This window comes from Protomyctophum bolini (assembly GCF_963924005.1).
Source record: "Protomyctophum bolini genome assembly, chromosome: 22".
Classification (NCBI taxonomy): domain Eukaryota; kingdom Metazoa; phylum Chordata; class Actinopteri; order Myctophiformes; family Myctophidae; genus Protomyctophum; species Protomyctophum bolini.
Window position 1 is genome coordinate 6,449,815 of NC_137883.1, and position 22,651 is coordinate 6,472,465.

Below are 22,651 nucleotides of genomic sequence, written 5' to 3' on the forward strand. Positions count from 1 at the left end.
GTTTGGGTTGGAGATGGTGTTATAGTGGCCAGAAGATGTGCAGGATTCTCCTGAAGCTCTTAATAGTTGTGGAATGATGACAGTTTGAAGATGTCTTTTTCCCAGTATTCTGAGCCGTAAGGTTGAAGGAACACAGCTCCGCGCTACAGTTTTATCTTCGTGTACTTTACTATGCTGTACTGGGATGACATCCACACATTCTGATGGGGGTTTGTAGCTCTGCCGAGTATATACTGTTGGGATATCTCTGCCTGCTCGCGCTCGTCCGTTCTATTACATCACATGCTGTGTACATCGTGACAGTACTGCCCAAGTATGTGAATTCTTCAATCCAGTGTTGTTTTCGTCGACTAAAACTACGACAAATATGTTTTCGTCTACTACCTTTTTTCACTGACTAAATCTAAATGGAAACGAAATGAAAACTACGATGACTAAAACTAAGATTAAATATGTTGACAATTGTGTCAACAAATACAAACTAGACTAAAATGTTAGGAAGGGACTAGTGGACGACAAGAGATCCAGTATAAGTCATTTGTGAGCTTGTAGATCGGCTATTTTCAGCAAGTGTAAAATCAGTCATTACAACGGCCCGCCAAAATACATTTTAGTCGACTAAAATCTTATGACATTTAGTCACTGAAACACTAAAACATTCCAGGTGACTAAAATGTGACTAAAACTAAATGATAACTATTCAAGAGACTATATATGACTCAAACTAAAATAGGGATTTCCTGCCAAAAACAACAACTGCCTCAATCGAGGGTATAGGTTTCTCCAGCTATAGCATTGGTGATACAGGTATAGCACGCTGCTTGGATGGACATGCATGCTGGTGGACATGGGAGACCGCTGCCAAGTCATCTGCAGAGTCAAGGTGCTATAATTATATTTGTTGAGAAAAGCATCCCTTCCGATGTCTCTGCGTTGATCCCCAGCTCTTTCTCGCATCACCAAAAGTCTATGAATGTGTTGGAAAGTAGCGCTGCAAGGCTGACATCATTGGCCTCATTCCTGTCTCGACTTCAAAACTATTCACTAGTCAGGGTTTCCTAAACTTGGCAGGGTGTGAAAGCTCTTGATTATTAAAAAAAATGAGCTGCTGGTGGGAGTATATTATGTGCCATAAACTATCCACAAAGTTGATGTGGAGCTAGAATGCCCATTTTGCGCGTTGATCCAATCAGGTGGGCACGGCTAGTGAATATCCCGGTCAACGCACAATCCTCTCCCTTTCCTAAAATCTGCTTGTTCTTGTTATATGAGTGAGTATTGTGTGTGTGTGTATGGGCGCGGCAGGCACGTATACGCGCCAAGACGCGTTAAGAAGACGCCTGGTGCAGGCGTCTCTTCCTGTTTTTTTTAAACAGCTGGTGGATGGAAATGATGCTCGCGCGCGGCTACGACCTTGCGGCATCGGCAAAGCGTTTCGGGTTTTTTTCACCGGCGCGTCAATCACCACTAATTCCACTAATTGATTGTTGGCCTATAGGCTATGTAGTCTCTTCAAACCAAACACCTGTGGTCTCTGGCATAGAATTTGCAGTAGGCCTATTGCTTGTCCACCTGTATTGGTTATGTTATGAGTCTACAGTATGTAGTCGTTATGTGAGAGCGCTTGGGCCACGGAAGCCAGCTTTTGGTATACTGTAAGTCATGTTTTCTCAGATTAGAGTATACCGGTAGATAATGATTAGAGGATAATCTTTATTTTGTGTTCGTTCGCTTCGTTAGTGCATGGTCAAATTCAAGGATTATACTGTAGGTTCAGCATTTATTTATCCCAGTTGCTCCGTGTGTTATTTCTGTGCTAAATATCTTTAAGTTATTAATCAAAAACGGGTTGCATCTCCAGTTATCTCCAGAGTTGTTTTTTTTAAACTCTTTGGCACTCCGAGCAGAGGCGGAAAGTTCTTATAACGGCAGGGGGTTCAAGCAGCCACGCATCCCTCCCCCCCCCCCCCCCCCCCTCCCCAGCGGTGGAAAAAAATCGAGTTTAGTTTTTTCGAACAAAAGCCACCTTATTAGCATTTGAATGCGGCATGCGCGGCGGCCCAACACCTATCTTGTAAATGTAACCCCTCGTAAAGGTATGTGACTACGTGCATGACAACATGACCACTGGGGAGGGGAAATTTCAGTATTTTGCCAAAATGCAGTGGGTTCAGTCGCGCCTTTGCCAAAATGCCAGGGGGTTCAATCGCGCCTCTGAACCCACGGAGTTTCCGCCACTGACTCCGAGGCATTTAACAGATGCTCTTATCCAGAACGATTTACAAAGGGAATAAAGTCGCTTAAAAGGCATAAACCTTATATAGTCAACAATGGCAAGGTTGAATGGTCATGTTAGGTGGCTGGAAAAGAAGCTCCACCCATGAATGGATGCCGCGACGGCCAGATTCCGGGAAACGTGGAGCTTAATTTCCATCCACCAGCTGTCTTAAAAACCCGGAGAAAAAAAAGACGCCGGCAGGCAGCAGAAAACGTCCGCGCCTGTCTGGTACTGTGGGTCTGGCAACAGCTAGACAGAGGCAGACGGACGGATACAGAGATCTCCATATACAGTAGATCTGTACAATGGGTGCTATCTATGACAAGTTGACAACTGGTATTATTAGGTTCCCAAGTTGGCCGACGGGCACGTACAGGTCTAGTGTTAGTAGAGTGCAGGAAAAAAATCACACCTGTGTGAACTGAGTCGTGCAACCCCCCCCCCCCCCCCTATCCCTCTCTCTGTTTCTGGCGCCCCCTACTGGTACTAATAAGTCATATACTCGTGCTCATGGCCACATGGGTACGCACAGGCATCGCTGGTTGTAGGAGTGGTTGCACCACTCAAAAAGAAAAGCAATTCAGTGCTACGAGTACAAAATGAAGTGGGATACTGCAGGTAAACATTAAATGTACTCCTTACAGCACTAGATCAGTATAATTGTTAATACATTAGCTTTCTTGTTCTGTACAGTCGGCTTACAGTAAAGGTTAGTATTTGTCAAGTCTGAGCGGATATTTGCGGCAACGGCGCTGCTAACGGCACATGAAGCATTCTATCCTGCAAAAAGGGCAACAAAGCACTGCCAAATTGTTTGTTTGAGTGTATCAGACATCTAAAATTAAATTTATTGTGCACTACATCATAGTTTAAGAAGAGGGAGAGGGGGAGAGAGAGAGAGAGGTAGGGGAGACTGTGAGCGGCCGGGGCAGGGCTGGGGAAAATAGCTGCAGCCTTCTAATGTTGTCGTCCATCACAGGCATAAATCATAATCACCGTGAATCATAACACTCATACGGACGGACACACACACACGCACGCGCACACAAACAAATCTGCACGCACGCACGCACACATTTCATCGGGGACATGCTCGGTGTGCTCCCGGCTACAACTCACTCATTGCATCAAATTTCCTCGGGGAGATCTTTGAGCTCTATACGCTAAGATCATGGATTGCATTTCTCAGCGTGCTAATGCATACAGACGAGATCTCTCAAAACTGTACTATACGCCAGTTAAATGACATTTATACATCCCCTCTCTCTCTCTCTCTCTCTCTCTCTTTCTCTCTCTCTCATTTTTTTTTCATTGTACTGTATGGCCTATTTTTGTACTGCAGCCTACATGTTAATTATGCATGCACGTACACACGTGTGTGTGTGTGTGTGTGGGGGGGGAGTTGGGGCAGCAGAATATTATGCCCTCTATTCTTTGTCACACTGATAGCGATGATATCCGATCTACAAGCACACGTGTCGTAATGCAATGGCTTTTATTTTGTATTAAATTGTTAAAATGTGACATTATCAAACATCTGTCTAATAAATGTATTCAAGTCAGTCTGACCAGAGGCAGAGATATAAAATATAAATCACCAGAGGGGGTTCATATGTAGTCTCTCAAGACTAGGACTCGCACGGGTTTTCAAATGGTTCCACCCAACCACTCTGTGCGACAGAAGGCCTGAAAAGGCTTAGAAACTACAGAGGATATCCCCTCCCTGGAAGCATAATCTAGGCTGGTGCTTAGCATAAATGGAAATTCAAAAGATTGTGCAATTGGCTGTCTCTCGCTTGGGAGACTGCAGGGTTCAGTATGTGGTTCTCGAACGTTTTCATGTCGAGGACGCCTAAATGAATGTGTATTTGGACCACGGACCCCCATTTTATTTAGTTTCTAAAAAGCACAACGATGCTTTGATGACTAAACCAGACCCCATGCCTTCTTTCGACTTGTCCTGAAGTGTCACCACAAGATTTGTGTCATTTCCGCATTAATATTCAAGGTTGTTGTTATTTTTAAATTGCATTTGCGTTGTGAGCTTGTAGATCGGCTATCGGCTATGTGTGTGTGTGTGTGTGTGTGTGTGTGTGTGTGTGTGTGTGTGTGTGTGTGTGTGTGTGTGTGTGTGTGTGCAGTCGGTGACTCAAGGCATATTGTGCCATATAGACACTCTAATAATATAATGTAGCTTTGTCAGCTGCATGCCTTTAGTATGAGTCTCCTGTAGATGTGTGAACCCTGTCGGTGTGAAGTTTTCCTTTCCAGCTTCAGCTATAATGTGCGTCTTCAGGCAAAAATACTGCACTTGCCATCAAGATTATTATTTTTTCATTCCTTCGTGCACTTGGCACTACCATTTGGGCATTTATGCATTGTGTTCCCTAAATAGAAATGAGGATACATTTCGAGATAAGGACTGCGGCAGTATATTTGCACTCTGCAATGAGTCGTTTGATCTAACTTTGATCCTTTATTAGACACTCCATGTAAATAACCGTAAAGAGGAAAGATAAGAGACTTGGCTTCATGAGATAATGGCATATTCATTTTAGTTTTAGTTTAGTTTTTTAGTTGTTTTGTTGGGGGAGTTTAGGATTGGACTTTTAAAGGTAGACTGTGGGCGACTGTGGCTCAAGAGGTAGAGCAGGTCGACCAATGATCCGTGGGTCGGCGGTTCGAATCCCGGCTCCTCCTCCATGTCTACATGTCGAAGTGTCCTTGGGCAAGACACTGAACCCCAAATTGCTCCCGATGTGCTGGTTGGTGCCTTGCATGGCTTCCGCCGCAATCGGTGTATGAATGTGTGTGAATGGGTGAATGTAATGATCACAATCTATGTAAAGCGCCTTGGATAAAGGCGCTATATAAATGCACCATTTACCATTTAGAGCAACACATAATTGACAACTTCAGATATCTACACACTACAACAGAAATATATGTTAAAACACTGTATTTGTACAACACATATCTCACACCCAGGTCATACTATGGCGACAATTAAGTCAGGAAACATCTGACATGTTGTCAATGTCAAACATTTGCATCAAACGACGACAGCATTGCATAAAAGTATATGTATAGTCTGTTTGACAGTATAATTATCATTATAGTTGGGTTTTGTTAGAGGAGCACAATGGAAGTATAAGGCCTAGGGGCTGTATTGTGTTTTTTTCCCCCCCCTGTGATATTGTAGGCATAAACTTTAAGGCATGTTGATGAGACGACATGATTTATGGTTCCAATCCCATCGGTATGCAACACTGCTCTGCACAGGGCACTCACAGGCTATAGCGCCCGCTCAAAGCCTGCCTCGCACGGATAAACACACTCGCGTCTGCTTCTCCCGATGCGCTTGCTTTGTTTTAAATGTTTTCTGACACATCGACCTATATGCAGGTATTGCACTGTGTACATGTTGAGAGTTGGAAAACACAAAATGAATTTCATTTTCAGTTATGACTCATGACGTGACGTGGGACTACTCAGTACGGGAACATTAACCCATTTTGGGTGGGAACCCATTCTGGTGTTGGCATCATGTCGTGTGTTAGCTATTGAAAAATAGCAGATCTACAAGCTCATAGCGCGCCACCGAGTGGCGCGCTACGAGCTTGTAGGTCTGCTATTTTTTGAAAAATCGAAGAGCGACTGACATAGAAGACATTTTTAGAATCTGATCTCAGGTCAGAATGAAAACTGTCAGGATGTAGAAGACATTTTTATAGAATCTGATCTCAGGTCAGAATGGGTTAAGAAGCATCATGGCTCATCGTCTCAACTTGACACTGTATCACTATATCTGGGAATGTAATGGGAATGTGTAGATTTTGTAAAGCACCCCGGCTCTCCTAAAGAAATGTTGGGGACGACGGGGTGGAATGTGTAACTGTTCAAACATGATTTGAAGAACTATAACATAGGTACTGCATTTTTTTCCTTCTCCACATTAGTTGAATTTCCAACATTTGAAATGATCAGTTAAAAGACTATAGTGTGACCTTGTTCAACAACTATAGGGTGAGATGAAAACAACAAATTGGAGCAGCTTCTCGTGTTGACAGACAGAAGCTATAGGTGTTTATTACCTTTTTACTTCCAGAGGATGAGGATTATTTTTCTGTCAAAGCGAGGAGGGACCCTATCTTTTGTAAAAGCTATAGCTCCTTCTAGCATTATTATGGATGGTTTTGTTCATGGGGCTTTTTTTTCCTGTTGCTTTGAGATTTGTTTAATGATTTATTGATATAAGCTGAGCTATGAATTACTTTGATCTGCCCCACCCCACGCCCCACGCCCTCTGTATCTATCGAGTGAGAAGATTAGAGCAATCCCACGTCCATCCTATGGGGGAATCAGTACACACACACACACAGTATAAATCCACAGCCATAGGAGTACGCACACGCACACACACACACACACACACGGTTGGATACACATTTATGATTGCATACAAATAGGCACAATCAGGTTTGCACGCACGCACACACACGCACGCACAGACAATCGCTTCCATGCCGACGAGGTTCTATCGGGAAGCATTGTGTTGCACTTGTCTTTCCCCGTGATTAATTTGCTATTGCTTTTTACAATAAAATGACATTGAAATCGTTTACGAATTCTCTGCCCAGCGTGTGCTCATTGACGGGGGGGGGGAAAGAGGAGGATAGCATGCTGCTTCAACACTGGAGTACAGGCAATGGGTGGGGAGAATACAATGGGATAATTGGAGCCCTGAGTGGAGAAAGAAGCCGTGTGATCCAGTGGAGAGGACCGGAATTATCCCATTCTGACCTGAGATCAGATTCTAAAAAAATGTCTTCTACATCCCGACAGTTTTCATTCTGTCACCTGAGATCAGATTCTAAAAATGTTCTTCTACATCCTGACGGTTTTCTGAAAAAGCCATGTTTCTATGTCAGTCGTTCTATACGGTTTTTCAAAAATAGCTAGACCTACAAGCTCGTAGCGCGGCACTCGGCGTTGGCGTGCTATGAGCTTGTAGATCTGCTATTTTTCAATAGCTAAAGCATAACATAATGCTAACACCAAAAGGGGTTCCCGTCCAAAATGGGTTATATCTGTGTTAGTTCCAGCTCCCTGACACAGAGCAAACTAATTACATCATGTTTGCATTGCACTAATTACTGCTCTAATTAAAAGCTCATCAGGACAATTGAGACAGCGGATGAAAGAGTAGGGCAGCCTTGCACCTTCCCCCCCCCCCACCCCCGAGACCATGTTACCTGTTTCTTGAAAAGAGCAGGGATTATTTTAGTCTTGAAGACTAGAATTTGTGCTTCGTCGTATGGCGGTCGCTGGCCGCTGAAAATAGCCCCGTCTGCCGGCTCACAGCGTGTCACATTCATCCTGACGCGTTGTGAGCTCCTACAGCCCATTTTGGGCAGGAACGTTTTAAGAATTATGTGGTGCTTTAGCTATTGAAAAATAGCAGATCTATAGGTCTTGTAGGTCTGGTATTTTTTTTTTATCTTGAAAATGTGCCGCAAAACTTTGAATATATATTCTTTCAGAGCGAACGTTTTTAACTCAAATCTTTGCTTCTGGGGGGGGGGGGGGGGGGGAGGTCCCTGGAACCACATATTCTATTCTTATGCATTCTTATGCATTCTTTAGAAGGCATTTGTAGAATCGTCCTCAGGTCTAAGTGGGTTAGATACGACGGAGCAAAGAAAATCGTTCAGAAGTCCGTTTGTGCCGCACCACGTCGCGCCGCGCACGTTCGCTCCACTTCTATGTCTCTGCATATTGACGTTGTATGCAATCGCGCCACTCCAACCATCCAAGTCTATTGAGACGGCTGTCTTGTCCGTGTTTAATGCCCCCCCCCCAATGCATTACCAATGGAAGTCACATGGTTTGACAAAAACATTTTTTTGTTTGATGGCTGAACAGCCGTCTCAATAGTGTGATTGAGGCCTTTGAACGCACCTTTAGAAGTTGCTACTCTTTCATCATCATGAGGGACAATTTGCATGATGGCTGCGGTAGTATATAGGGAGCTGAAGCATTTTGTTGTGTGACCTTCAGCTGGGATTGTTGTGTCCTGCAGACTCTTCCAAGTTGTATTATACGGTGTTCTTGCTGTGCTAAAATGCGTTTAATGTGTTGACCAAGGCAAGGGTGCAACACATTATAAAATTAGCAACTCCCCTGTCAACGCGCACACGCGCACACGCACAGGCACGAGTGAAACAGAAAATATTATGTACAGCAATAATTTCGCAGGAATAGAGACATTTCAACTTAAATATAAATTAAATCTACATAAAATATACACATATAGCGTTAAACGGAGGTGAACTTAGAGGTTCATTCTGTGCGGGGGAGGTGATGTCAATCTGCTGTATGTATGCGTTGCCTTGATCTTTTCAGTATAGCTAAATATGTCCAGCTGCCTGTGGTGATTCAATCACTCATGCACTCAACATGTTATGTGGCATTAAGTGTTAATGATAGGCTGCAGCACTCTTAAGTGCCTGCTGTGTGTGTGTGTGTGTGTGTGTGTGTGTGTGTGTGTGTGTGTGTGTGTGTGTGTGTGTGTGTGTGTGTGTGTGTGTGTGTGTGTGTGTGTGTGGCAATTAACCCATTCTGAACAGGAACCATTTTGGTGTTAGCATCATGTTATGCTTTAGCTATTGAAAAATAGCAGATCTACAAGCTTGGTAGGTCTGCTATTTTAGAAAAATATAAGAACGACTGACATTTTTAGAATCTGATCTCAGGTCAGAATGGGTTAATCAGACCAATGTGTGTCCAGTGGAAACCTCGTATGAATCTGATCTCAGGTCAGAATGGGTTAAAGAGCACACAGGTCTCTTAGTGTTCTTACTAAAGTTGATTGCAGTGTGTACGCGTATAGCCGTCTTCAGCTCTCTCTCTCTACCTGAGAGGTATAGACAGAAGGTTAACCCATTCTAGTCCCTGGAACTACATTACATTGATTTTGATTGATTGATTCATTAACAGTTTGCAGAATTACAGTACAACTTCAAGTACAACTCAATACAAAAACTGTTAACAGTGAGTGGACGACGCCATGAAGCATTACACTTGTTTACAATAGGACCCCCACCATTTTCATCAAAACATTTAGAGACGTACGAATTGTAGCATCTGACCCAGACCAAGACACAGGAGACGGGTATTCAGTGGGCTCAACCGCCCGGTTATTTGTTTGTTCAATCACAGGAAAAGATAACACAAGGAGAACTCAAAATTGTCTTTCTAATCCTGGCGGGGGGGGGGGATAACCAAAAGGTTCTCTTCCCAGTCGGGGGGGGGGGGGGGGGGGGGGAATTGGGGAATCCAACCTATATGGGACTCCGTCCTCTGTCGCCCCGGCAGGGGGCTAACAGTGAGTCCTTTTCCTCCTTCCTACTGTATGTTTCGCTCCTTTTTGGTGCTTTCACTCATTGCGCTTTCGGGAAGCGCGTCCTTTTTTTATGCCCCGTGCATCTGCCGCCAGCTATAGCCCAACCGCCTTGGTGAGAGGCCAGAGTCGGAGTGAGAGAGCGACGGGGACATTTGTAGCTTCGAGGCGGGTCGGGTAAAAAGGGAAAATAAATATATATATACAGTGGGGGCGGTGGGGGGGGGGATTCAGATTTTACGGGGGCCAGTTTCGAATTGCAGCCGTCCGTCCGTATAGGTGCCCTTTGAGAGCAGTTTTGAAGGAGTCAGGGGATTTGCAAGTCTTAATGACAGTCGGTAGGGCGTTCCGCATTTTGGTGGCATATAGGAGCGAAATTAATTTAATCCCTTGTTTGTACCGAATCTGGGTTGCACGTGGTTCGTTGAGCTCCCTCTGGTGTTGTGGGAGTGGACTTCGTTGACATTAAGGAAGTATCTAGACAGGTACATGGGTATCTTGGTGGTGTAGCGAATCTTGTGGACCAGACCCATTGCAAGGTGCTGTACTCTGTCGTCAAACCCTAAGCCATTCCAGCCTGTCAAAGTGGGCAGGGGCGAGGTGGGTTAAGGGGAGTGAGGCCAAGTAGTAGCCTGACCAGTTTGTTCATATTGATAATATTGTCACCCACTCTAACCAAGAAAAGCCATCTGCCTTGCTGAGATTACTATTTGATCTAAAGAGAATGGATTCAGTTTTTCCCTTGACATGAAAATGTTTAACCACTGACTGTCGGGATTTAGAAGGCATTTGTGGAATCATCCTCGGGTCTAAATGGGTCATGAAGTGAAGTCTTCTCAGCCTGTTTCATGAGCGTTAAATCAAAGTTCCGCTCGGTGACGTGCTAGATCCCTCGTTCATTATACAACGTCAACTAGCTCAGCTTTGGCGGCTGAAAGTTGGGACAATTTCAAGCGGACTCTGGAAAAGCTCTGGAAAATGCTTAAGCAAGCGAAAACCCAATGCGTGGTGATGACTTGCACATGTGGCTATTAAGGAAAATGTTGGATAACCTGAAGCCAATCCCTAAATAGGCTATTTAAAGGTTAAGTCACACACTAGATAAGAGGGGTTTAAGAGGGGAAAATGTATAGAGGCAACCGTGGATATAATATGACTGGATGGCTGGGCGTGCCAGCTGATCTTGGCATGGAGATTAATTCATCGTCTGTGGCTCTCGAATGAGGCCAAACTGACAAGCTTTCGCTCACTGCATTATAGCAGTCATGAGTGGAACCTGAAGAGGTTTGCTGGGGTTTTAACCACTTCAGCCCTATATTCTTTGTAAAACTGTAGAACTGAACAGTGAACACACGTACGGGCTAAGAGTAATCACCCAAAGCTTGTTATTCCATATAGATTGACAGTCACACAACAACACCGTATTAAACACAAAGTCCTCCATTCTAGTACTTTTCTGTTCTCTAAATCTCTACCGTCACCACGTGTCCCGTTGCGTCCTATATTGTATTTTACGCGATTAAACGACGACACTGTATTATTTTTGTCAGCAAATCAATTAGATGTCACAGCAACTTCAACCTGTGTGATCTTATTTCAGCAACATTAGATATCGAAAAAGTAAACTTGGACAGGTAACGGACGGACTATCCTACATGAAGAGGGGGTCTCAAACTTTGTCAGGCTGCCTGCATGCAAGCCACCCTCTGATCACAGAGCAGTGTGAGAGCACGTTGCTTTTCTGTTTACGACGGGGGGAGGGGCAGTGAGTGCACTGCACTGTGCTGCAGCAACACTGCCTGAATTGAAATTGAAATTGACTGTGGCTGGCCTGGCCTGAGCTTAGGAGAGTTTTTTTTTTTTTTTTGCTCCGCACTTAAATGCAGTGCAGTGCGTGCACGTGTGTGTACAGTACGCGTTCTTTTGCATACGGGACTGTGCCTTTTCATTTGAATGTACTGTACATCTTTTGTATAGTACCTACCTGCATTACAGTGTTGTATAAATTAACAGACAATTAGAGTATGTCCTGAAAACTACAAAATACAATATATCAACAAGTTGTTTTGAAAATGCCAGAAAATGCTATGTATTTTTCTACAGTACAGTACAGTACATACTGCATGCCTAACACACTAATTAAACCTATACTGAAGGACTAACGTCTCGAGCCGAAAGAATGCTCTATAGTGACAGTACGGTAGTTAAATAAAAAAACAAGGACGGGTGCAGACTCATATTAGCAAAAAAGAACTGTCCCCACTCACTGAAGCAATTAAGTTTTGCGTATTTAATGTATTCAGTCTGACAAACAGCAGTCTGACTGCAGCCGGTCTCACAAAGCGGATGTGTCTCGGCTCCCCTGGCCTTAACCAACGCCGCGGAAGGCCAGCCGAAATGCGTCCATTTGTCAGACTGCTGCTGTGCTATACACCCACTTGCTTCTGTGAGCGGCGCGGACCGTTCCAACACACTAAAGCCTGTAGTACAGTTTGGACAAAACTTCACCGAACAATGCCATTGTTCTCACCCTCCAGAATGCCCTCTATATACCAACCTAGAACTGAGGAACACATAGTGAGAATGCTGTTCACTATACACTAACCCAGCAGTCAACACCATTGTAAACCTGCAAGGCTGTCACCGCAGGCCGGCTCAGAGACCTAGCATGTTGTTGTTGTGGTTCCTGACACCATGAGTACACCAGGTATACAGTAGCTGCTTTACATTGACTCGGCTCTGGGGCCCCCCCAGGGTCTGTACGTGTGCTTCAGCCCTCCCCCCGTCCTGTACTCCCTGTTCACGGGGTGACTGTGAGGCCACACGTACAGCACGCATAACTCAAACTCCATCATGAAGTTATGCCTGACAACACCACTGCCATTGGCCTCATTACAGAGACAACGAAGAGACAGCTCATATACCGAGAGAGGATGTTGGGCGGTTTCAGGACTCGGGGGTGACATAGGTGTTTTTTTTTTTTAATGCTATGCTCACTTCTGAGTTTTGGACTTATAAGACCCGCCCGCTAGACTAACAGCGTGGCTTGCTCCATTGCTCGAGCCACTGACTGAGGCGTTGTGCACGGCAGTGTCTGGATCTCCCTTTGGCAAAATGTCACAGAGGTTTTGCTATTTCTTCCAAAAGGTTGTGTTTGTATGCTCAATCAAATAGGGATTACAGAGGTGTACGGTATAGTGTTGTTGTGTACCTCCTGACCTACTCGGGGGGGGGGGGGGGGGGGGGGGGAGGAGGAATGTGTCCCCAATATGGAGTCGCTGCTTTCGCCTCGGCGTCCCCCTCTAACACACACACGATGTTCGGCGATAGTTTGAAAATATCTTGGAGGTGCGAGAACTATATTGCTTCGAAAAGGCACTGGCAAATTAAAGCTCCTCTGAGGTGTTTCTTATTGACCTGCGAAAGAGGAACACAGTGTGTGTTTTGGTGCGGGAACCCATTTTGGTGTTAGCATCACGTCGTGCTTTAGCTATTGAAAAATAGCAGATCTACAAGCTCGTAGCGCGCCACCGAGTGGCGCGCTACGAGCTTGTAGGTCTGCTATTTTTTTTTAAACTGTCAGGATTTAAGACATTTTTTGATCTCAGGTCAGAATGCATTAAAGAACCACCATTCTTCTGTGCGTTAGAATCTGATCTCAGGTCAGAATGGGTTAAAGGAGTCTGCATAGAGAGCACAACAGGACTGCAGTGGAGAGAGAATTCGAGTTCCTCAGGGTTCACGTCAGAGCAAGGACCTGGGCTGGTCACAGCATGGGGCCACCCTCACCGCTTTAAGCTCTATATATATGTCGGGCTCGCCAGCAGGTTCTTCAATCCATAAGAGTATTGAACAGACAGTGACATTGACTATATGGACTGTGACCCCCCCCAGACACGCTCACAATAGTACAGTGGAAAACCCACTCCACAGTATTCAGTTCCCTAACTTTCCCATGCTAAGGACCCCCCAAATAGCCATAGAGACTCGATCTGGCTGTCGCAATGCGACACGTTGTGAGTAGATCTACGTTTTTTTTGTTGTTGTTTTGTTGGGGGGGGGGGAATGTTTGAAGAAGATTTCGACAGTAATGATGTGACCCAAATAGCTGTGCCAGGTTGAAAGTTGTTAGACTTGCACGATAATCTCATGAATTTAATTTAAAAGTATGCCTTTTCCTTTCCAATCTTGGTTGCCCCCCCTGGTGGCCACGGCTCCCACCTTTGGTCTAGACAAATTTGTTTAATTACATCCATCCATCCATCTTCAACCGCTTATCCGTAGTCGCGGTCGCGGGGGCAACAGCTCCACCAGACTTAATTCCCTCTCCAGAGCAACATTAGTGACTTCCTCCTGGGGGATCCCGAGACGTTCCAAGGCCAGCGAGTTGACGTGTTTCCTCCAACTGCGCCTCGGTCTGCCCCGGGGTCTCCTCCCAGTAGGACGTGCCTCATACTCAAGGACCTCCCTAAGGAGACACCCGAGAGGCATCCTAACCAGATTCCATTTCCAGGCAAAGAAGCAGTTACATTGTCATCGCATACGCTAAGTTATTTGTTCACAGTGATAAACTACTTCTAAGGCCGGATCGACAGGCAATTTTAGCTAGTTTGTAGCCTAACTAAAGCAATTATTCGACAATGACAATGGAGCAACAACTTCTATTCCTTTGAATTGATCTAAAATGTCTTGTTATAGAAGAAAGATGATCTGTGGCCACCAAATTGAATAATAAGCCACCACTTTAGCTGTGAGTCAATAGCATGGTCCATATCAGGGCTGTATTTAAAGTTAACATCCTAAAGATTGTTAAACTGCTTGTATTGGTGCAAGACACAGCAACACTTATGCATCATTAATCTCAATTTAAATGTGATGAATTGTAGCTCGATAAAAAGCAATTTCTTTGAATGGGAGCCTTACGGGCAATAGTCTCTGTCTTTCCCCCGAAGGGAACATGTATCTTTTTGATGACACAGCTGAAGGTAATAATAATTCCTATATACCGTCCAGTTCCGTTAACATGGGATTGCATTTCTAACACGGTCTGCTAACACACTTTGATTAAAGTACCTGTGCCAAATTAGTCAGCCTGCCTTCTGCATGCTGTGCAAAACCTTTCATGAGATTCTACATCCCAAATTACAAATACAAAAACAGAACCTGGGAACCAGCCAGCAACTGTACAGCAACACAGTCGTCAATGTTATGTTTGGATGTAGGTATCATTATGTCAATCAATCTATTTATCCATACATACGCACGCACGCAGGCATGCACGCAGTCTCACGCGCACACACGCATGTGCACGCGCACACACTGGGGCCTAGAGGGCGAGGTTGCGTTGTGTGTCCAAAACTGTTACTTTTCAGATAATGGAAAACCTGTGTTTCAATGCATCCAATGTAGTTATTATTTTGTCAATTAATACTTGTCATTGGTTAAAGGGACACAGCCTATTTTTATATACTGTACGTATTGCATATTTATATTTTTAGCCCTCATTTCCCTCTTATCAGCCACTATATCATTCTGGCTGTATTTTGCTTTTGTTCCACCTTTTATGTTGACATTATACCACTGTTTATGTTGACATTATACCACTGTTTAGGTTGACATTACACCACTGTTTATGTTGACATTACACCACTGTTTATGTTGACATTATACCACTGTTTATGTTGACATTACCACTGTTTATGTTGACATTCATCACTTGCAGGGACGTGTTTTTCTGTGTGTTATTTGAAAGGTGGTGTAAGGGATATTTGTGTCATGTCGTCATGTGAAAGTGTCTTGAAAATTGCCCATAGCTTATTGGCAATTTCTTTGGGAGATTTTCACCAAAGTGACATGCCTGGAACAGAGAAGTCCCTTAAGAAGGGCTTATATAAATAATTAACCAATGTAAGGTATTACCTACAGTATAGCGCTTGTGACTAAATAATAATTACATTGGGTCCACTCACTGGAACACGGGCACCAGACAGCGACCATATGCATCATCTGTCCTCAAGAGTATATTTACTCCAAAGCCATTAACCCATTTAGACCTGAACCCAGTTAGACCTGATTCTACAAAAATGTCTTTTCTGAAAAACCTATGTTTCTATGTCGGTGGTACTCCATGTCCATGTCAAGGACCCCCCGAATTATCTGTGTTTGGCCGCTGAGCCCCATCTGAAAATATGTTGTTTCAGTGACCACTGACCGCCCAGAAGCAAAGATTCGAGTTAAAAACTCATGAGTACAGTACAATACACAGTAGGCTACACTGTAGCCTACTGTACTGTATCGTGCAGTGTTCTGTAGCCGCTACAGAACACTGTACGATACAGTACAGTACAACTACCATAATCATAAGTGTAGTTGCGTCACTCGGTTCACACGCACACATGTGATTTTGAGTTACAAAGCGCTTTGTACAGCATCACAAAAAGCATCACATAAAAATTGCGCAAGGAACGATGAAAGAGCATAAGATTATAATATTGTGACTGACTAATACTACTGTAAAAGCTGCGATAGAGGAATATTAAATTGTCGTCCTGTAATGGCCGCTGAAGTCGATTGGTGCCTTTCAGTGGAGCCATGTCTCTGCCGTGGCATAACCTGACTGAGAATTTTCCAAGTAGGTTGTTGGAGTTGTCACTGTTTTAGGTTTATACAGCATACACACATTTCTCTAAAACCTTCGATACAAATGGGAGTTTAGAGATACTGTAGGTCTAAAATAGTGTAGAACTCGAGGGGTGCGTGTCTACATTTTTATTGTTATTTCACACTTAATGTCCGGTGGCGCAGAACCAGTGGCGAGGGGACGATTTATGATGGACTGAATGTCCGGGAAAACTGAAACCTTGACTCCTTTAATCAGTCTTGTGGGGGACAGTATACCTAGGGGACGAATGGATGATTTCATGTGTAAAATAATGTCTGTGAGGGGTTCTGTATAGCCCCATATACTGTGACCTCCCCTTTAGCTGTAGCTCTGGGACACTCAGTCAGTCACATAGCATTGCCATCCAGAATTGGGGAGTGAGTTTGCGGTGAAATTGTGTATTTTGTGACAGAATTCACCAACGTTGTATAACATAAAATGTAATAGGTGGTCCGGGAAGTTCCACAGTGAAATAACTTGTCTAAATGTGTATTGTTTTGACAACCTATACAACACCAAGTATGCTGCTGATTAGGAACATGCCTCTGTGTTAAATATACTGTATACTTAACTGTTGTTTTATGTATAACACCCCCCCCCCACACACACACACACACACACACACACTGCGCTAAAGGGCAATTGAGACAGCAATCGTTGCATTACCATTAGCACTGTGCGAGGATGCACAATGTGTCTACTGTAAAATGTTATGGCAAGCAAGTTCAATGGAAGACAATTGGGAATTTCAATTGAATTACCTCGGCTTTAATTAACATTATCAAAGAGAGCGCTGAAAATGTTATTCAAAATTAAAATAAACATGAGCTGCATTTTACAAAAACACACACTCGTACTGTGCACGCACGTGCACACACACACACACACACACACACACACACGCGCGTGTGACATTAGGTAAAGTCACCGTACTTCAACCTTCTAGTGAGGGGGATTTTTATCGCCTGCTTAATTGCTCACCCTAATTTGCTTTGCTGGCATTATCACAGCCCCATTGTGTTGTGATGAGATTAACTCTTATCACAGTATTAATTAACTCCATGTTGGAACCACCAAGTTTGTCACTGGCTAGAGAACAAGCTTGTCAGTTACTCTGTGTGTCTCATAAGGAGGGCTGTGGGCAGTTCAGAAACCGTCCTCCAGTGACATCATCGATGGGGAATACAAGCTAATAGCTAAAAACTGCAGGCTTTCTAGTCCTGAAAAGTTGCAATGCGAAAATTGAAGCCAATCGTTCTCACGATAATGAAAATCTAAACATTTTTGTTTAGATTTTCATTTTCATTTTCAAAAAAACAAAATCTTGTTTAAAAAAGAAATCTGCCTAATGATGATGTCACTGGAGGACGGTTTCTAAACTGCCCACAACCCTCCTATGAGACAAAGGCCCAATCCCAATCCGCTCCCTTGCTGACTCAATGAGCCCTCAATGACTTGGCTGCGCGTTCATGTGAAGTCTGCGAGGGCTTGAGGGATGTCCCAGCTGTCTAAAAAAAAACGGAAATGCCACAAAACACAGCTTCTTCTGTCCGTGCATGGAATCTAAAGTGTGCTCAGACCCACTGATTTACTGATGTCAAATGGGACATCCCTCAAGCCCTCGCAGACTTCACATGAACGCGCAGCTAAGTCAGTGAGGGCTCATTGAGTCAGCAAGGGAGCGGATTGGGATTGGGCCACAGACAGTAGAAACGAATCTTGCCATGTAATCATAATCATTAGTGAGGACCTATTACGATGAAGATGGGTTGAAAAGTGGCTAAGTGGTCCTAAGTGCCATGTCTCTTCTGTTCTCTTTCACAGAATGAGTACACGTGTCCAAGGCCACTACCTGGTGCCTGGCTGAGAGAAGCGTCGACCATCCATTAACTACAGATGGACAGTTTTTGAATGGACCGGCCAGGAATCGGCACTATAAACGGAAACAAAGAAACGAATAAGCAGGGACAGATGACCCGGATGGACTCTTCTCTTACCCCATTATTCGCCAGAGTCGAATAAAAGGATATCCTCTCAGACTAACAAAGCGGAAAGAAAGGGGGGGGGGGGGGGGGGGGGCTAGCGTGAGAAATAATGTTAGTTTCCCCTTCCCCCCCCCCCCCCCCCCTCAAGGTTTTATAATGTACTTTTTGGCCCATGTGGTACTTATACCTGTCAGCTTTGCTACATTCCATCACTCTTTGTCACTATACACGTACCGTGTTGAAAACGGCATAGGCATTAATTACCATATCAAATAGCCCGGTTTTTGTTACGGAACAGAGGTTTGACAGACAGTCGCCCAGCCCCTGGCCCCGACGGTGGATGCTAATGGATGGTTTACTGACCGCATCGGCTAATTGACTCGGTGAGGATAACATGGCTTTGTTTAACCGCAGACTATAAAGACTGAGCCAAATCCTCAGGCTCAGGCTGAACAATGAATCATTAATGAACGTTCTTCGAACAATTAAGTAGCTCTGACTTGCTCTGCTAACGAAGCCGTGTTATAATTTCAAGTGGGTTGGAACATTTTCACTTCCTACGTGGATATATCAAACCTTTCTTCTCTGTGGATTTTATTTTGTTTTTTAGGAAGGAACTCTTTGAAGGAAGGTGTAACATTATGCCACCCTTGGCGCTGCAAAGATTCACCAATCAATAACTGTAGCTTACAGGAGTGTCTGAAGTTTATGGGACACTTAAAGAGTGCAAACCTACCTATTGCCAATTAAGCAAGTAAGTTTTTATTTATTTTTTTATCATTATTATACTATTATCACTCATTCCCTGGTGTCATTTGTGTGGGGACTGGAGGACGAAGGCATTCAGACAAGGAAAGGAAAATGTCGTTTCCACAAAGGGTATAAAAGTGTAATATTCTGCAATTATAAAGCTGTTAATATGTTGTACTTTATGAATATTGCCTTTCTACAGTTTCCAACACCAAATACCAAACAGTCAAATGGCTTTTTGTCTCTTCTACTTGAGAATAACATTCTGTAAAAGAAAAAAAAGTGTAGCTCTGTTACACTTTAGCCCCATGCACACAGAGTCTGATTCTTTAGTACAAGGAAAAACAGACAACAATTTTAATCAAACGCATGCTTCTCTGTGACTATGACCCTCTTCGATCCTATACTGCAAAATTGCCATCCGAATAGTGGCTGCGGTGGTGCATTATTTACATTTCTTTCAAGTTCACCTATTCTTTATTCCAGGGATTCTCTCTTTTTCCCCCAACAAATTTGACTGATTGACCAATACAATAATTTCATCGGACTCTGCGTGCAAGGTCCTTTACAGTGGATACTTTATGCTACACGTTGTGCGATGCAGACGTCTGTCACACACTGAAAATAGGCCATCTACATCAGAGCTCACAATGTGACGCGCCGTGGCAACTTCCGAGCTTGTATATTTTTTGGGAGCAAGCGTCGTACAACCAGAGGCCAAGAAACGGGTCTCTGCCTTCCTTAAGAATAAATAAAGTTTTAAACACATTGTTGAAGCCTCAACTCCTCTTATATCCCGCAGCGCTCCATTGCCAGATCAGCTTTTCTTATGTGTAAAATAATGTACTACTGTATGTGTCTTTGTGGAAAAATTGATCTTGAAATGACAAATTGAGGAAGAATATGTCGATATGAAACGGACGCGCACTGCTGACTTTTTTTTTTAGGACTCATGAACACACCAATTTGCTCTTCTTATGAACTGATCTATGAACTTTCAAAGAAACAAACATCTTTTGCGAGAGATATTGCCTATTGCTTTTTGAAATTTGTTTTCCCTTTGTAGACTATCAGATATCTTGTGTTGCCTGCACCATACTAGTATGTTTACCCGAACTGGGGTGCGCACGCTTTTCCGACACACCAAAGGTCCGAAGCGCGGGGACATGCAATGTGAAAATGCGCTGCTCCCGTGCCCGAACTGGCGGAGGGCAAAACAATGGAGTCTGAGGGGTACTCAAAATGTTTACCATCATTATTTCATCTCACTAGTGGTCTTGCAATGTCTACACTTGCTTCTAATCTATGAACAAAGCGCAAAATCTGCCTTGGAAGAGCCGACTAATCTAATATACGGCAACCTTCCCCGTGTTTCTTCACTAGTCCGAACCAGAAGAACACAGTTTGCCGGCCACTGCTACAGAGCTGACGATGAGGTCATATCTTCCCTTCTTCTCTGGAGTCCTGCCTCAAAGCAGACCAGGGGTAGAAAACTGTCGTTCCCCTGATGTCATCGCTATAGGGAGGGACACGTGCATCAGTAAGCAGGAACTTGGGGGGGATGGCAATGAAGGACCGGAAAGTCTTGGCACGGCGTTGTGAAATCAATGATCTCGACCGCGGTCGAAAAATGATGATTGTTCGTAAGAAGAGGAGCAAGTGTGTTACATGCTTTGTCTCATAACCTACAAAGTGGCTAATTTAAATCGCTGTGCGTACCCGCGCGTCTAATCTGTAATCAATTCTTACGTTATATCACAGAAGCTCATAGAGTTGTGAATTGTTGGTCTCGTCTTAAAAAAAACACTTGTTAGATTTCTACATTGGGAAAAAGGTAATTTTATATTGTACATTTCTGCTCTCTCCCCCCCTAAACGTATTGATATTTAGTAAATCGACTGTATTATTTGTTCACTGTTTTATAAAGAAAATGACTTTATTGTTGAGCAATATGAATCGGTCTAATTAAAATATTCATGAATCATTTTCTTTTTTTCTATTCTATTTCAATGGGAATACCGTCTATCTATACAGTTGTGAAGATGCAAATGGCAGCACGTGGACTTCCAGGGTATATATACAACATGAAATAAAATCAATCGACGTGATGCATGACCCACATTCCCTTTAATGAGCGAGCATGTTCAAAATGTCTGAGAGCTTCCGTGTGTGTGTGTGTGTGTTGACTTGGACATGGACATGTGTTTCATGTCTTATATTACAGACAAAGACTTGATCCCCTTCCCGACAAGACGACGACAGATCTTCGGCAATGAGGCCATCATCGTGTCAACATTAGGCTCATTAATTCATAGAGCGAAAACATTGATCTCAGTTCGACGATGCTGTTCCTGATGATGACACCGACTGTGGGCACCCGTTAACGTTCTGCTTTCCCACCAGCTCTCTAATTATGCCGGCCTGTTATAATGACTCGCATATCCGAGAGGGGTGGGGTGGGTTGGGGCGGATTTGATCTGCGTTCGCTTGCACTCGGAATGTGTCAAAGCTGTCAGCTCAGGGGGACAGATGGCCGAACTGCCTGGCTCTGCCTTCAGTGTTTTTACATCCCCCCCCAGCCACACCACCACCCCCAGTGCCTCGCTCTTGGTTTTCATCTTTCTCTTTTAATACAACCTGTCCCCATTTCTACCTCCCCCCGCCCCCCCCCCCCTCTCTCTCTCTCTCTCTCTCTCTCTCTCTCGCTCGCTCACTCACTCTCCATCGTGGCCTCTCTACTCTATCCATCTTCATCTCTCTTTTTCCACCCGCATCTGTCTTCTTGGCGTCTATAACGGCTCACTTTCTCGCTGGCGTCTTTTCCATCTTTCTGTAGCTGTCTCCTATATGTTCTCTCTATCTCAGTGTTTTTTTGTGTGTGTTTGTTTGTATGTGACTGCCCATATACAAATCAGACAGACAGACAGACACTTAGTTGACCCGAGTCAGGTCTCTCTATACGAGCCCCTCACCTGATTTAGCTGTATACACTATAATATCATCGGCAAAGAAAAATAGCCTTCGGCTAGATCACCTATATATCTCCGCCGTTTGCCCCCAAAGGGGGTGCATGTAGTCAATTAATAAAACCAATAGTTTTCAGGTCTTTCTTTGCTCTCTGTGGAGCCGAGTCCTTCCTGTCTTCTCAGCCTCCCTCCATCATTGGGACTGTGTGTGTGCAACAACACAGGCAGGGCTGTATCCTTGCGAGCGGCCGCCATGCATTATTCATGCTGTTGAAGCTTTATGTTGACCAGAGTCCAGAAGAGTTTCCAGTCCGTGACACTTCCTCCACTGCAGGGCCCTAGATATACCGCTATAGACCGCTGGTTCCCAAACTGTGGGTCGGGACCCTTTTTTATGGGTCACGACTCTGAGTAAAAAAATCCCCCTTTTTCTTCCTACAAAATACAGTATACACACAATATTTATTTTTATTATTATTTTAAAAAGTAAAATAATTAAAATGAAAAACAAACATCTAAGAAATTCCATAAATGCAATAATGATAAAAATTAAGAAATAAGAAATAATTAAGTGTGAATCTATAGTGAACTATAGTGAAACTAGATCTA

The 22,651-nt window shown here is 43.9% G+C and overlaps 1 protein-coding gene across 1 annotated transcript in view; it reads left to right on the forward strand.

Moving 5' to 3' along the window:
* LOC308310283 (leucine-rich repeat transmembrane neuronal protein 4-like) overlaps positions 1 to 18,332 on the forward strand; it is a 178,629-nt gene extending 160,297 nt beyond the window's left edge. Inside the window, exon 5 of the mRNA XM_080756558.1 lies at positions 18,166 to 18,332. Within this exon, the coding sequence (XP_080612684.1) occupies positions 18,166 to 18,231 (66 nt within the window). The 3' untranslated portion in view covers positions 18,232 to 18,332. The remainder of the gene's footprint in view (positions 1 to 18,165) is intronic.
* Positions 18,333 to 22,651: the final 4,319 nt, after the last annotated feature.